The sequence below is a fragment of the Ovis aries genome, chromosome 6, assembly GCF_016772045.2.
Source record: "Ovis aries strain OAR_USU_Benz2616 breed Rambouillet chromosome 6, ARS-UI_Ramb_v3.0, whole genome shotgun sequence".
Lineage (NCBI taxonomy): Eukaryota > Metazoa > Chordata > Mammalia > Artiodactyla > Bovidae > Ovis > Ovis aries.
Genome location: NC_056059.1, coordinates 104773620 through 104790747, shown reverse-complemented (window position 1 = coordinate 104790747; position 17128 = coordinate 104773620). Strand labels below are relative to the sequence as shown.

General features: G+C 45.6%; 1 protein-coding gene across 2 annotated transcripts in view; it reads left to right on the top strand.

Annotated features, from left to right (window-relative positions):
• The first annotated feature begins 2515 nt into the window (after positions 1–2515).
• Positions 2516–17128, top strand: part of STK32B (serine/threonine kinase 32B) — a 383574-nt gene continuing 368961 nt past the window's right edge. For both annotated transcript variants that reach the window (XM_042251641.2, XM_004009989.6), the window contains exon 1: positions 2516–2592. In XM_042251641.2, the coding sequence (XP_042107575.1) occupies positions 2541–2592 (52 nt within the window). In that variant the 5' untranslated portion in view covers positions 2516–2540. The remainder of the gene's footprint in view (positions 2593–17128) is intronic.

Here is a 17128-nt window from a genome sequence, read left to right as displayed (position 1 = left end):
CTGCTGGAAAGTTGGCATTAGGTGACTGGTTAGGGTGCTATAGGGTGACTACTGAGGTGGGCATTTTTGCCTAATATTGGGTCGAAAAGCCTGCTGGTGTTGATCAGGGGGGCTTTTGGAAATGGTTACAAAGGGGCTCAGTCAGCTTTGGAGGTGACCTTCGTTCTGGACTCTGATACTATGGCTTTGATACAAACCACACCTCACACCTGTGGCCCTGGGGCAGGACTCAATAGTAGCTCTGCTTCAGGATACATGTGGGGTTCAGTGTGCCCCTTGGGGCTCAGAGGCTACCCAAGGCCAGCGCTTCTCATGGTGGATGGCAGAAGGACAAGAGAGCTGAAACATGTGCCATCTTAAGGTTGTCACTCAGAAGCGGCACACCATCACTTCCTCCCATAGACCAGTGGCCAAACTAAGTTCAATGGCACACTCCATGTCAGTGGCCAGAAAGTAAGAAATGCCCCCTCATCCCAGTGAGCCATGTCAAGGACAGGGAGAGAAGAACTGTGAGCCCAGAGTACAATTTACACCATAGCTCCTTATGGAGGATAATACTAACACCTGTGTTGTATTTATTGTGTTCCAGGTAGCGACATCATTTATTCTGAATAACAACCCTAGGAAGGTGAAAATACCATTATTATCATACCCATGTTATGGGTGAACAAACTGAGGCCAGCAGAGGTTAAGTAATTTACCCAAGTTAGCCTGCTAGAGAGTGTCAAAGTGGGGTGAAATCTGGGAGGAACAAGACCCAGTGCTCATGCCTGTCACCATCCCTCCTCCTGCCTTGATCTGGGGGCTGTACCTGCTTTATCTTGGTTCATTATATTGCTTGCTATGGCCTGGCCTCTCAGCCAATGCTTGTCAGTAAAATGAAAAGCAAGAAATATTTATTCATCATTGTTATGTGCCTGGGCCCTGTTACCCACTTTTATAAATATGATGTGGTAGAATCCTCACAGCAATGCTGCTGCTAAATCACTGCAGTCCTGTCCGACTCTGTGCGAGCCCACAGACAGCAGCCCACCAGGCTCCCCGGTCCCTGGGATTTATGCTGGGGAGTTAATACCAACCTCCCTATTTCACAGATGAGAACTCGAAGTTGGAACCGCATAGAGACTGTAAGTGGCGGAAGCAGGAATGAGGCTTGTCTGACCCATGGGGCCTAGTGGTTTGGGCCAGTCCTGAAACTTTGGCTGGATGGGGCTGGCTCGCAGGGCTCACTCATCTCCATTGTCTGCGGGAGGTTTCTTGTGATGTTAGAGAACCATCCCACCCATCCATAGTCTCCTTCTCCCCCTCGTCTTCCAGAGAGAGAGACAGAGACAGAGGCAAAACTAGGGCTGGGAGAAAGGATGGGGAAGTAAAAGAACCGCTGCTTTCTATTAATACGAAGCACAGACGGTGGCTGAAGACGCCCAGTAGATGGCAGGATGTGGCCAACGATCCTGGCTGCCTGGCGCGCTGGGCGGGCGGGGCTGCACCGCGTGGGTAACCTGCGGGTCCCTCTGAGTCCGTGCTCACCCCAGGAGAGCCTTCGGGGGTACGCATCGCACCCCCGTCTTTAGCATCCCCGTTCCCTTTGCTAACAGGCTTTAGTTCAGTTTCAGGGGACTCCCGAGGCCCATGCGCAGCCAGTCCTAGGGAGAATGATTTGGGGGCAAACTCTGCCCGCTTTGGGACTCAGTTTTCCCCTTAGAATACAGGGGAGAAACTGAGTCCGAGAGGGTCCAGACTCATGAAACAGTTAGAAAACACCAAGAGGAAACGCGTCTGCTGCAGAATTGCCCGGGACTCTGCTCAAGGGGGGCAAATAAGGTCAATGCGGCGTCCGAGGGGCTCCCCTCGCAGCCAGCGCCGATTAACCGAAGAGCTCCTTTACCCCTGAACCTCAGCCTACCCGACTCTAAAATGGGCAACAGTGGTTTTTGGAGGTGATAGAGGATTGCGTTTCGAAAGCTTTTGGCGCACACTAGATGGCTCACGACTTGCTTGACGCCGGGAGGTGTGCGCCCGACTCCTCCGGGCGGACCCGGCGCTCAGCTCTGGTGCCCGCGTCGACTCCTCCCAGACCCACTGGCCCGCAGCGCCCGCCGCGCCCCCTCCTCCAGGCCGCCCTCGGGGCTGCGCTCGCGCGCCCCCTCTACGCAGCCCGCGCCCATCGCCTCCTTCCCCTCCTGTTCCTCCTCCTCCTCCCGCGCCGCCTCCGGTCTCCAGCGAGGAGTGCGGCTCCGTGTGGTCCCGGCGCTGGGAGCTCCCGCGTTCTCGGGTGCGTGCGGGCGCCTAGAACCCGGCCCGGAGGACGAGCTAGCGTGGCCGGGGCGCGGCGGGAACGCCGGGAGAGCGCCGCCGGGGACAGGGGGACGCCCTGGAGGAGGGGGCGCGGTTCCCGCCCCTGCGCGGCGCTCGGCCCCCTCCGGCTCGGCGCGCGGCGGCAGGCGGGACTGGACGCTCGCGGCGCATCCGCACCCCGCGCGGCGCGCCCCGCATCCCGGCGGCCGGGCATGTAGCAGCGGCAGCCGCCGCGGCGGAATATGGGCGGGAACCACTCCCACAAGCCCCCGGTGTTTGACGAGAATGAGGAAGGTAAGGGCTTCGGTCGGGCAGCCCTCCTTCCCCGGTTACCCTCGGCTTGAGCGCGGGCTGCGCGCCCGACCCGTGCCGGGCGCGGGGCTTTCCTCCGAGGCAACTCCTCTGTTTCGGCGCCCCTTAGGGGGGCCCGGGAGACGGCGCCCAGCGCGGGCCGGGCGCGGATTCCTAGGGAAGGGAGAACGCCGAGGCTTCACTTGGGGAGACAGGAGGGACGAGTGGACTTCGGAGGCGAGTCCGAATGTTGCTTGGGCTCCGGGGAAGCCGAGGTCCCCCCTTAGAGCCGGCGGCTGCAGAAGGCGGCGTGTGTGTGTGTATGTGTGTGTGTGTGTGTGCGCGCGCGCGTGTGTACTATGCATTTGGTCTGGTGCAGCGGCAGGTTCCATGCTGCCCTCCTCGTTCGCCCAGAACAGCCTGGGGAAACTTTTCCTGTTTAAACTCTTGGGGCCGGGCGGAAAGCGTCCCGCTGTTGGCCGCCTCCCAGGTAAAGGAGTGTTGTAGGCGGTCCAATCGCGTCGAAACTCCAAAACTGGGTTCCTGCGGCTCAGATAGGTAGAGCTTGGTGTTTGGACCAGCAGAACCCCTTTCCCAGCGCTGTGTGTCTGTGGGGCAACTTCCTTAACCTCTCTGAAACCTTCCTCTCTTCATCTAGGAGATGAGACTTAGGATAACCGCCCTCTACCTTAGGGGATTGTTCGAAACTTAACCACTGGTAATCCATGTGAGAAGTGCCTTGTAAATAGAATCAGTATGAGCTCTGCACACAGTGTTGTTTATCTGGTAACTCTGCCTGTGAAAGCTCTGTTTCCTATTGCACGGTTTCTCCAGTCTCATGCACCCTCAATAAGAGCCAGGACTACTGAACACATTTCATGTACCAGACACTGTTCTAGGCTTTATACGTCCTCACTCAGGCCTCACGGCAACCCTAGGAGGTGGGTACCTTTGTTGTTCCATTTTACAGGTGAAGAAAGGGATGTGTCACTGCTGGCTTGGAGGCTGGACACTCTTGCCCTGCAGACAGTAGGCTTTTGGGCACTGGTCATGGTCTCTAGATCTTCCAAGGCTGGACATGCTCAGTTGTGTCTGACTCTTTGCAACCCTATGGACTATAGCCCGCCAGGCTCCTCTGTCTGTGGAATATTCCAGGCAAGAATACTGGAGTGGGTTGCTATGCCTTCCTCCAGGGGATCTTCCCCACCCAGGGATCGAACCCACTTCTCTTGCATCTCCTGCAGTGGCGGGCAGATTTTTCGCCTGGGAAATCTGAGGTTGTGGATGGTGGTCAGATGCTCACCGCCACAGTTCCTCTGAGAAGAATACCTGAGTACAGTCTGTGTAATTGAGTCAGGCCCATCTGGCCCTTTCTTACAGGAGTTCCCAGTCTGGTGGCACTGAGGACCATGTTAAGGGCTGTATGTGGGGCCAGTGTGGATTTGGGGACCCAAGGAGGATTGATCCCTTCCTGTTTGTTATTCTGGTGCATAGGTAGGTGGGGGGCCAGGAGTGGACAGAGAACAGATAGACAGGTGGGTTGGGGAGGCCCTTGTGTGTTCCAGAAAGCATTTGGACACCGTGTAGCTGAACTCTTTCCCCAACCAAGCTCACAGTAACCCTGAACTGCTCTATGGAAAGCAAAGTGATCTCGACCCTAAAATCAGTATTTAAATGTGTGCTCTGCTAGGGACATCTTGCTTGAGGTGGACGTGGGGCAGGCCTGTTCCTCTGAAAGCCTTTTTGTCCTGTGAGGTTACATTCAGAGCTGCTCAGACCCTGTGAGAAGATACAAACTCATTGACAGATGGAGAGGATGACTTGGGTCAAAACCTTTCTATTTTCAACAAGTCAAAATTTTCCTGTCTATTTTGGGGAAGGGGCCAGTGCTGGTCTGCTCAGGCTGCTATTAATATAACAAGATACCACAGATGCTTAGACATTAGAATCTGTTGGTGGTGGTGGCCTGAACAACAGAAATTTATTTTCTCACTGTTTTGGAGGCTGGAAGTCCAAGATCAAGGTGCCCTCAGGGTGGGTTTCCAGCAAGGGCTCTCTTCCTGGCTGGTAGACAGCCTCCTCCTTGGGTCTTCACATGGCCTTCCTGTGTGTGCTCTGGAGATAGAGCTCTCTGGTTGCTCTTCCTCTTCTTATAAGAATGCCAATCCCATAGGGTTAGGGCCCCACCCTTATAACATCACTGACTATTAGTTATCTCCTTAGAAGTCCTCTCCAGATATAGTCATATTGAAGGCTGAAGTTTCAGCATCTGAAGTTTGGTGGGGACACAGTTTAGTCTATAGCAAGATACTTGGATAAAGGCCGTGAACTCCTTTCCAGAGAAAAGCACACACTTTTATCACTCCCGATTTTGGAGGTTCGTGGTACTAGCCTGGGTCAAAGGTAATTTAGATAATTTTATTAATGTCTTTCTTTTATTTACAGAGGAAATTTCCATCCCTTATACTGACAACTGTCTTTTTTCTTTATTCCAGGAACTTTGGTTTAAAATATTTATTGGCAAAATAGTTATATCTAGCAGAGCCACCTTTTGATTTTCCTGCTATTCCTCATTCCGAAAGTGGTCAGGCTCAAGGTCAACTGGTTAAAGCCCAAGGTTAGGACTCTCATTTTACCAGTTTCCAGCTCAGTGAAACATTAACTTGTTTGGTTTTGCCAGTCTATTTCTCAGCACCTGTGCAAGTTGATTCATTTATTTCATAGGCATTTACTGATCATCTTTTCTGCACTCACCCCTGTGTTGGGCAACAGGACTACGAGGAAGGTGGGAGGCAAGGTTCTAACCCTCAGGGAGCTTGCAGGCAGATAGATAGCTAGGATGATGCAAGGAGCTCAAGGGACTTTGGTATCCTGCAAGAGGGACCCTAACCCTGGGACAGGGAGGAGGGGTCAGAGAAGACTTCCTCTTAGACTAAGCCTTGCAGAAATGGTATGAGTTCCCAGGAAGGAGAGGTTGGTAGAGAGGGGAAAGATATTTCAGAGAGGGCAACAGAATATGCAAAGGCAGATGGTAAAGCATAAACATGGCTCACTGGGGAGATTGTAGGAACTTACTACTCCTGCAATGTGGCGTGTGAGGAGGGAAGCCTCAGGCCCTGAGTGCTGAGCTGATCTTAAAGGACCCAGTCGCCATGTGTTTGGAATTGACCTTACGGGCACCTGTGGTCATGGAAGAATTTTAAACAGGGCAGTGACATGGTCCAGCCAAAGAACGTGCTCTCACAAACCAGAGTTGTTGGGTGATTGAAGATGCAGATACCTCTTCAACCACAACAAATCTGATTTGCAAGTAACTTAAAGCTAAACTCTAACTGGAAATTTGCCATTGCATCATTGCACCATAACCGTCTTGTATCCAGGTAATATTAAAAACTCTAGCTTAGTGATGCATTGTGTGGACTCCTTTTCATACCTAATTGGGAATCATTATCACAGCTCAGCCAGGGAGGTCTCCGCACCTGCATTTTACTAGAGGGGTTACAGAGCCCTCCAGAAAACTCCCTAGGGTCCCATGGCCTGTGTGGGAATGGACTCACCCCCAGGCCTGTTTACTCCAGCGTCTGGTACCTGACATTGTTCCTTGTGCCACCTCTGGAGACCTACAGGAAAATTCATCTCTCATGGATATGTAGGGCCAATGCAGAAGGAGACTAGCGCATGCTTCACAATATGATAGCGGTCTCTTTATGCAAATGTCTATAGGAAGATAGTAACAATACACCTTGAATGCACTTGATCATTTACAATAATCAGCTACCATCTTCAAAGAACATTTTGTTGAGCAGTCATATCATAATACACATTCTGGGAATGAAAGCAAAATCATCTCCCTTTCTAGATTTGTGGCAAATTGTTTACTTTTTTCATTGTTTGTTTCCTTTACTGTCCTTATCTGTGTCTAGACGTTTTTACATTAGGGTACACTTGTCGCAATAAAATGATTTCTGCTTTTTCCCTTGGCATCATATTTTAAGTAGTTTATGTTATTATAATGTCTTCAAAGTTAATATTTTAATGGGCTGTAATATTCCATCTGATGGAACTATCATAATTTACGTATATCTTTTCTTGTTAGACATGCAGGCTATTGTCAGTTTTTCATCTTTATAAGTAAGTTGATTGAAAATTTTATACATAAAGTATTTCTCCTTTTTAAAGTGAATTCCTTAAAATTAGATGCAAGGAGTGAGATTATTAGATCAAAAGAATTGAATACTTTCTAGAATTTCAGAAACATGTTCTTACATTTCCAAAGGGTTTTTAAAAAATTAATGTTGTATCAACTTATGGCCTGTACCCACATTTGAAAGTATTGATTTTACAACCTTGTAACCAGCTGTGGGTATTCTTTTTTTTTTTTTTTAGTTTTTTAGTTTTTTTAATTTTAAAATCTTTAATTCTTACATGCATTCCCAAACATGAACCCCCCTCCCTCCCCATCACATCTCTGTGGGTCATTTTAGATTTTCAGGAGTTAAAGGGACATTTAAAAGGAAATGTTATTTCTGTATAATTATTGGGCCAGGTAACTTTGCATGCAGCCTAGAACATGAAAATATCTTCTTTGTTTAAATACATATACGACAAAAGTTGTTTTTTTCTGTGCATGTTCAGATGATGAAGGCAATTAAAAAAATCACTCCCTGAAGTTGCAATCATGCTTCGCTTAGACAGTCTTTTAAACCCGGGGTGTCCTTGTCATTGTGATTCACAAAGTGACTGAGATCTCTAGTGCTGCAGGATTCACTCCCAACTTGGTCTTCAGTCTTTCAGCACTGGAGCAAGCTCACTTATGTCATACATTGCTTTCCATCCTTGTACTGATACCAGTTACTGCTTGGGCAAAAGGTGGAAGTGAAAAATAATCTGAGGAACCTCAGAATTGCTTTGAATGAGCTTTGCTCTCATGATGTGGAGAGATGCCATGTAAGGGATGTGGGCTTTTGGGCTTGGTGTCCTCATGTGTGTGTCTAATGCAGGAGTCTAAGATGTGAAAATTACATTTGAAGATCTATGCCTCATTTAAAAATTCATGTTGGTTCCTCTTGTACGTGGGGGATTAAGAAAATGGCCATAAATCAATCTGAGAGGTAAAATAGAAGTGAACTGTAGGATGCATGGAGAAGGCAATGGCACCCACTCCAGTACTCTTGCCTGGAAAATCCCATGGATGGAGGAACCTGGTGGGCTGTAGTCCATGGGGTCGCTAAGAGTTGGACACGACTGAGTGACTTCACTTTCACTTTTCATTTTCATGCACTGGGGGAGGAAATGGCAACCCATTCCAGTGTTCTTGCCTGGAGAATCCCAGGGACGGGGGAGCCTGGTGGGCTGCCATCTATGGGGTCGCACAGGGTCGGCCATGACTGAAGCGACTTAGCAGCAGCAGCAGCAACAGCAGCAGCAGCAGGATGCATTTATACCTTTCAGCCCTTCTAGAAAGTAAGTATGGATTTCATAAGGATAAACCACATTTCAGTCATCTCTATAAAATCAGACAAATGTGTGCATACTATTGGATTTCATTGACTCTAAGGCACGCGTTTCCCCATGTTTTCATATTTCTGAAATTGGGATGCGCGTTATGATGCCTGCTGATCACCGTGGTGCTTGTGACATAGCTTCATTATTCGCATGTGCTGTTCATAGTCGTTCCTGCTCACATACGTAAAAGGTCTAAAGGAGCTCTTTCAAGGGGTGTGAAAGAATCGCACCACTGGCTAACTGGCAGCATTTTTTCCTTCTTGGTGGCGCATAAAGTGAGTGTATTTAATGTGGATGGAATCTGAAATGAGATGGACTAGGGCATGCCAGCCTCCATCAGCTGCAAGTGACCGAAAAGCAGCATGAGTTCCTTTGAAAGCAGTTAATTGGCTCTGGTTCCCTCTCAACGCTACTATTCTGGTCCAAGCCAGGGTCACCTCTCTTGCTTAGGTTATAACAATAACCTCCTTACTTTTCCTCTTCCTCCTTTCAGTGGCACCTCCATGCAGCAACTCGAATGATCCTGTTAACATGGACATCATTTCTTCATGCATTTGTCTCCTCCTAAGGAGTTATAAAGAGTTGCAGAGTCAGATACGACTGGAGGACCAAACAACAACCACCACAACAAGGAGTTAAAAGCTCCTTAAAGCAGGGATGTGGTGTGATTGATTCATTGTTATGTTCCCGAGGCCCAAAAGAACACCTGGCACCTAAAATAGATGCCCAATCAGTGAATGAGGTGTAAATCTCATCAGTTGTGGCTGGACCAGGTTCCTGAATAATATCATCAGAAATTTTCCTTCTTGAATTCTCTCCTCTGTGAGGCGCCAAGTGGGCTTTCTCCCCATAGAGAAGCCCTTACCACGCCCAGGCTCACAGCCCCACAGCTCCGAGTGTGGGAAAGGGGTTATCTTTTTCACCATCACTGCAGAGAAAATTCTAGGGTTAGTTCTGATGGATTCTGATGAGGTCCTGGGTCAAGACCGTGAACAGGGAGGCTCTAACTTGTTGAGCTGGATTACATATCCACCCTTGGATTCAGGGGGTGGCATTGGTTCCCTTTGAGGCATTTGGATTAAGAAGATTTAAAAACAAAACAAAACAAAACAAAACAAAACAAAACTCTTTCTTTTGTATTAGAGTATAGCCGATTAACAATGTTGTGATGATTTCAGGTGGATAGCAAAGGGACCCAGCCATACATATATATGTATCCATTGTCCCTCAAACTCCCCTCTCATCCAGGCTGCCACATAACATTGAGCAGAGTTCCCTGTGCTACACAGTAGGTCCTTGTTGGTTATCCTTTTTAAATATAGCAAGTCTACATTTCCGTCCTCTTCCCCCCATCCTTCCCACCGCCCCCGACACCAGCAACCATAAGTTCCTTCTCTGAGTCTGTGAATCTCTCTCTGTTTTGTAAGTAAGTTCATTTGTATAATTTCTTTTTAGATTCCACACATAAGGGATGGCATACAACATTTTTCCTTCTCTGTCTGACTTACTTCACTCAATATGACACTCTCTAGTTCCATCCGTGTTGCTGCAAATGGCATTATTGCATTCTTTTTAATGGCTGAGTAATATTCCATTGTTTATATGCACCACATCTTCTTTTGCATTGAGATTTATGAGGAATATTCTCAATGGATATTGGAATATCAACAGAAGAAGGGAAGTGGGTCCTGGGGCAGGCAGGTAAATACAAATAGAAGCATCCACACCAGTGATAATTATTTTTGTGTTCCGTGAAACACGGTTTGGAAGCCTTTGGCTTACCATATTTCATTGTTTGTTTGGTTGCATGTCCACTTCTGCGCTAGCCTTCCTAAAGAGCATCAATTCTTTCCTTTTCACCTGTGTGTTTGCAAGGCCTAGAAAGGGGCCACTGAAGGCCCTTGGCCACTCTTTGTTGATTGAGACAGGAGAGTAAGCACTTACTGGGGGCCAATTTCTTACATTCTTCTGGGTCCAGAAGCTATTGGGAATCAAATGGAGAAATTCCAGACGTATTATTAATGAAGTTGGTTTGGAAAACTGACTTGGATTGGAGTCTAGAATGGTCTTTCTATTCTTGTCCCTTAATTTCAACCTTTGACACTTTCTTGAGTAGAGAACTGTCTGTGAAGTTTTCTCTAGGACTATAATTCTCAATTTCAAAGAACTCCCATGAAATTTCTAAAAAATGGCAACCTGTAGTGATCAATGGGTATCAGACTCTTGTATAAGGTAATTTGGGCTATCATTTCTCCTCCCTTTGAGTCAGAATGCAGAGTTTTCCCCTACTGCTTTCTGGTTGAGACAAACTTCCTGCTTTATGGCACATAAAAGGATGGCTTGAGTGGAGATGGCTCTCAGGATATGACCTGGAGTGAATAGGGTGTTAAGATGGTGACAGGATTTGTGTTGAGTCTTGAGGGAAGCGTTTGAATGCCTTGAGAGAAAAAGGATCAGTATTTTAGGAGGATCAAACAGCTTGAGCTAGCACTGAGCTTAGGCATTTTCCTGAGAGAATTGGAAGGAACAAAATATTCTTAGCAATAGTCAGTTGTCTAAAATCTGGACTCTGAGCAGTTGTAGACAGAGACAGAGAAACTGTCCTACAGGGAACAGTGAGGGTCCTGACGCTGTAAAGGAATATTCTCCAGCAAACAATAGCAGGGACAAACAGTTCAGCTTACCAGAACTACACAAGCAGAGAACACCAGGCTTCTTAGCTCAAGCCAACCAGGGAAGAAGTGGAGACCGATGTTGTTACAGGTCCTGGAAGCTAACTCTTTCCAGCACTTGGTTTTTATGACCTCCTCCTTATTCTTTGAGGATTCTAGCCTCTGGCCATCTCTCTGTCTGTGAAGTCAGGAATATAAAGGCCCCAGTTCTCTGGATGTGGGGCTTTAGCACTATTCACCCATGTCCCATCCCTCTTTATTTCCTTGCAGACAGAGTTACCCTTCCCTGTCCTCTTGAAGTTGTGTGGTACCATGTGCCTCGCTTGGGTCATTGTGAGCAGAGGTGATGCGTGTCAGTCACATCTTAGATAAAGTGCTTATGAACTAGATGTCACTTCGTATGTCCCTAGCTCTGGGCAAGCACGATGTTGTGGATGGTGGAACTTACTTCAGCCTGGCTCCCAGAGTGAGTGACACTTGAGATGGAGGCCACACCAGTCACCAAGTCACCTGACCTGGGACATGGCATCAGTGAGACAGGAACTTCAGCTTTTTGAAGTCACTGAAATTCGGGGCTGCTTGTTACTGCAGCGTGACCCAGCCTTTTTTCTCCATCTGTTGAGATAATATGTGGATTTTCTGCTATTTCTTTTTTTGGCCATGCTGCACGGCTTGTGGAATGTTCGCTCCCCAATGTGCTGTGCTTAGTAGCGTCCAACTCTTTGCAGCCCTGTGGACTGTACCCTGCAGGCTCTTCTATGGAATTTTCCAGGCAAAAATACTGGAGCAGGTACCCCAATCAGGGATCAAACCTGGGCCCCCAGCAATGGAAGCCTGGAGTCCTAACCACTGAACCACCAGGGAATTCCCTCCTTTTCCTGACCAGGTGAAGAATCAAAATTTTAGAGTATTTTTGAATAGTAAATCCACCTTTCATTCTTGGCCTAAAAGCTACTCTCTCATGGTGTGGTGTATTATTAGACTTGATTTGCTAATATTTTGTTTATAAGTTTTTCATGAGAAGATACTATGAACATTATGCCAATATATTTGAAACTTGGATAAAATGACTCCTTTGAAAAACACAACCTAACCAAAAATAATACAAGGAGAATTTAAATATTAGAATAATTTTCTATCTATTAAGGAATTGAACCTATAATAGCAGCTTTCTTATCAAGGAAAGTTTCTAGGTCTAGATGTGTTCATAAATGAATTTTTCCAAATGTTAGACATAATAACAATAACAACCCTCCACAAACTCTTGTAGAGAAGAGTAAGAAAGAGCACACATTTAATGTCATTAAAAAATTATTGAAGTATAATTGATTTACAAGATAGTGTTAATTTCTGCTGTGCAACAAAGTGATTCAGTTATACATGGGTATATTCTCTTCGTAATCTTTTCCATTATGGTCTGTTACAGGAGATTGATTATCGTTTCCTGAGCTCTACAGTAGGACCTTATTGTTTACCCATCTTATACATAATAGTTTGCAGCTGCTGCTGCTGCTGCTAAGTCACTTCAGTCGTGTCCGACTCTGTGCGACCCCATAGACGGCAGCCCACCAGGCTCCCCCGTCCCTGGGATTCTCCAGGCAAGAACACTGGAGTGGGTTGCCATTTCCTTCTCCAATGCATGAAAGTGAAAATTGAAAGGGAAGTCGCTCAGTCGTGTCTGACCCTGCTAATCCCAAACTCCCAGTGCCTTCCTCCCCCACTCCCTTAGTGTCTTTGTTAGTTTTTTGTACCAAGGTTATAGTAGCCTCATTAAAAGAATTTGGAAGCATACCATTTCTTGCAGTTCTCAGTAGGAGTTTGTGTAGGACTGTTATTTTTCTAAGTTTGAAATGTATTGGGATAATAGTCATAAGATCCTCTTAATCTTTTCAGTGTTTGTAGGCTCTGTGATGTTACCTCTTTTTTAATTCTAATTTTGGTAATTTGTGTTTTCTTTCTCTTTTATTTACTTTTTGGTTGGTCTTGCTTGGGTTCATTCATTTTTTTTTTTTAATTTAAAAATAGCCTTGGCTTTCTTGTTATTTGCTAATGATTCACTGATTTATGTTCTCATTTTAATTTTCTCCTATGTACTTTTTGGACTTCCCTGTAGCTCAGACAGGGCTTCCCTGGTGGTACAGAGGTGTAGATGGTAAAGAATCTGCCTGTAATGCAGGAGACCCAGGTTCGATCCCTGGGTCAGCAAGATCCCCTGGAGAAGGAAATACCAACTCACTCCAGTATCAGTATTCTTGCCTGGAGAATTCCATGGGCAGAGGGGCCTGGTGGGCTACAGTCTATGGGGTTACAAAGAGTCGGACATGACTGAGCCACTAACACACACAGACATGTACTTTTTGGTTTAACTTACTGTTCTTTTTCCAGATTTTTGAGATAGGATCTTAGATCATTGATTATATTTACTCACATATTTCGCTCATTATTTCTTCCTTCATTTGGAAGTTTCCATTGGAATTCTCTTCATTTTGCCTGAGGTATTTTCTTTAGCATTCTCTTTAGTGTATGCCTTCTGGTGACAAATCTCACTTTCTATTTGTCTGAAAATGTCTTTATTTAAACTTTATGGGCTTCCCAGGTGGCAGTAGTGATAAAGTACCTGCTCGCCAGTGCAGGAGATGCAAGAGATGTGGGTTTGATCCCTGGGTCAGGAAGATCCACTGGAGGAGGGCATGGTGACCCACTCCAGTATTCTTGCCTGGAGAATCCTGTGGACAGAGGAGCCTGGCAGGCTACGGTTCATAAGACTGCAAACAGTCAGACATGACTGAAGCAACTTAGCATGCACACGTGCAAACTTTATGAGTGATTATTTTTATGGATTTCAAATTGTATGTTGGCAGCTTTTTCCTCCAGCATTTTGAATGTATGATTCTCTTGTATAGTGGTTTTTGTTTCTGCTTTAAAAGACAACCATTGGTACTATTTTTTTTTTTTTTTGCTCCTTTTCAGCTGTTATGTTTATTTGTCTTGCTGCTTTTGAGAATTGTATATAAAATTAAATCAGAAATTAAATTAGAAATTTAATTACAGTGGGCATAGGTCTGGCTTTCTGGCCATTATGTGCTGGGGCTCTTGCTTCTCGTATCTGTGCTTGAATGGTACTGTTATTTTGCAGGATTCTTATTTTGTCTTCTAGTATCACTTCTGACATTCTCTCTTTCTCCTCACATTATCAAACTCAAATTACACAGATATTAGGCCGTATCACAATGGCCCATGTGGCTCTGATGATATTTATGTACTTTTAAAAATTCATTTTTCTTTGTTTTTAGTCTGCATAATTTCTTCTAGTCTGTTTCTTCTGTAATCACTTCAGGTCTGTCTCTCAGCTGTGAAGTATAACTTTCAGGTTCTTAATATTCATCATTGCCCGTTTCAGTTCTATCCTCACTGTTTGGTTCTCTTTTATGACTTTCACCTCTGCTGAAATTCTCAAAACCTGCTTTTTAATTACTTATGGGGTCACGAAGAGTTGGACATGACTTAGCGATTGAACAACAATGCATATCAGTCATGCTTACTTAGAAGACGTGTTTGGTAACTCTGTTATTTGGTAACCTTCTATTTCTATTGCCAGTTGTTTCCTTTTAGACATCTTGTTTTCTCATTTACTTTTTGTTGTTGTTGTTGCATGCTAGGCATTATTTAGGAAACAGTAGAGAGATAATGTGAGGCTTGGGATGATGTTATGTTTCCTCAGAAAGGTATTCTGTCTGCTTTTTGGAGGCAGCTAAGTTGGAGTCATGAGAAATCTGTGTGCAGGTCAAGAAGCAACAATTAGAACTGGACATGGAACAACAGACTGTTTGATAATTGGGAAATGAGTACATCAAGGCTGTATATTGTCACCCTGCTTATTTAACTTATTGCAGAGTACATCATGTGAAATGCTAGGCTGGATGAAGCACAAGCTGGAATCAAGATTGCTGGAGAAGTATCAATAACCTCGGATATACAGGTGATACCACCTTTATGGTAGAAAGCAAAGACTAAAGAGGCTCTTGATGAAAGTGAAAGAGGAGAGTTAAAAAGCTGGCTTAAAACTCAACATTCAAAGAGCAAAGATTGTGGCATCTGGTCCCATCACTTCATGGCAAATAGATGGGGAAACAATGGAAACAGTGAGAGACTTTGTTTTGGGGGGGCTCCAGAATCACTGCAGACAGTGACTGAAGCCATGAAATTAAGAGATTTGCTCCCTGGAAGAAAAGCTATGACCAACCTAGACAGCATATTAAAAAGCAGAGACATTACTTTGCCAACAAAGGTCCATCTAGTTAAAGCTATGGTTTTTCCACTAGTTATGTATGGATATGAGAGCTGGACTATAAAGAAAGCTGAGTGCTGAAGAATTGATACTTCTGAACTGTGGTGTTGGAGAAGACTCTTGAAAGTCCCTTGGACTGCAAAGAGATCAAGCCAGTCCATCCTAAAGGAAATCAGCCCTGAATATTCATTGGAAGGACTGATGCTAAAGCTGAAGCTCCAGTACTTTGGCCATCTGATGTGAAGAACTGAGTCCTTGGAAAAGCCTTTGATGCTGGGAAAGATTGAAGGCAGGAGGAGAAGGGGACGACAAAGGATGAGATGGCTGGATGGCATCACTGACTTGATGGACATGAGTTTGAGTAAGCTCCGGGAGTTGGTGATGGACAGGGAAGCCTGGCGTGCTTCAGTCCATGAGGCCTCGAAGAGTTGGACATGACTGGTCAACTAAACTGAAGCTGGAGTGCCAGGAATTGCTTTAGATCTCTCAATCTTCATGGAGATTGAGATGATGAGATGTCCTGTAAAGACCGTTTTCATCCATTTCACACGCATTCCTGAAACAAAGCCCTTGGGTGTCCTTTCCGGATGTGCAGGGTTTATCAGGCTTCTTCCTTGTTGGTAGAGTTTGATTTTTTAGCATGTGTGCCATCCTTAAAGCCTGTCAGGGCTTCCAGACCCACAAGCCTGTTTAGCTCCTTAGCCTCCTGAAAGCTGCTTTCAAATGTGGCAGATGCTTCTTGAGAAAGAGTGACCCCAGTGCTCATCCCATCTATTTGGGCTCCTTTTTCCTACTCAACTTGCATCTCCTCACTCCTTTGATAGCTCTATGAATGCCTCAAATAGATTTTTAAAAATATGTTGTGTATAATTTTTCTAGTTTTATTAGCAGGAACATTTACATGAGTCAGCCAGAAGCCAAAGTCGTCTTCTCGGTGTTTATCCATGTGTGAAAGAAAGTGAAAGTGAAAGCATTAGTCGCTCAGTCATGTCCTACTCTTTGCGATCCTGTGGACTCTAGCCCACCAGGCTCCTCTGTCCTTGGGATTTCCTAGACAAGAATACCGGAATAGGTAGCCATTTCCTTCTCCAGGGCATCTGCCCAGCCCAGGGATTGAACTCGGGTCTCTCGCCTTGCAGGCAGATTCTTGATCTTCTGAGCCACCAAGGAAAGCCACAGCTCTGCATGTTTTCTGTTTTAAAAATGAGCTCTCCCTGATACCCATGTCACCTTCGGCCTACCACCCCACACGCCTCACTTTCACAACCATACTTCCCACCAAAATAATCTTAACGTGGTGTCCTGACTTTCTCGTGATAACTCATTCCTCCACTCACATTAGTGAAATACCTCTGAGTCAGGTCACTATGATCATTTGATTCTTAAAATTAGCATATGCTTGTAAGTAAGCATATGATTTCTTTCTTGGAAATAAGGAAACGAGCTCATCCATAAACTCATGATCCAACTGAGGAAACAGAGCCTGTCCTGTTCCTCTGAAGCTCCCTGGGCGTGTTTTTCCGACTCCATCCCCTTTCCTACGCTTTCTCATTCCTAACTATACAGTGTTTAAATGTTATTGCTTTGTGACGTTTATGAAAACGGTACCACATTTTATGTATTCTAGTGTGCTTTGCAGTTCTTGGCTCGAGACTGAGTCTCTAAGATTCGTCTATGCTGGGTATAGGTGTATTGTCTTCATTTTCATTAGAGGATAATGCTCCATCATGTGACTGTACCATGAATTCTATCCTTCCTACTGACAGTGAACATTTGTACTCTTTCTGGTTTTTGACTATTATGAACAACGCTGCTGTGAACAATTTTGTATACATCTCTTGGTGCATATGGGGCTTTCCAAGTGGTGCTAATGACTGGTAAAGAACCCTGCCAATGAGGAGACATAAGAGATTTGAGTTCAGTCCCTCAGTTGGGTAGATCCCCTGGAGGAGGGCATGACAACCCACTCCAGTATTCTCACCTGGAGAATCCTATGGACAGAGGAGCCTGGCAAGCTATGGTCCATAGGATCAGAAAGAGTTGGACACAACTTAGCACTTGGTGCACATATGCA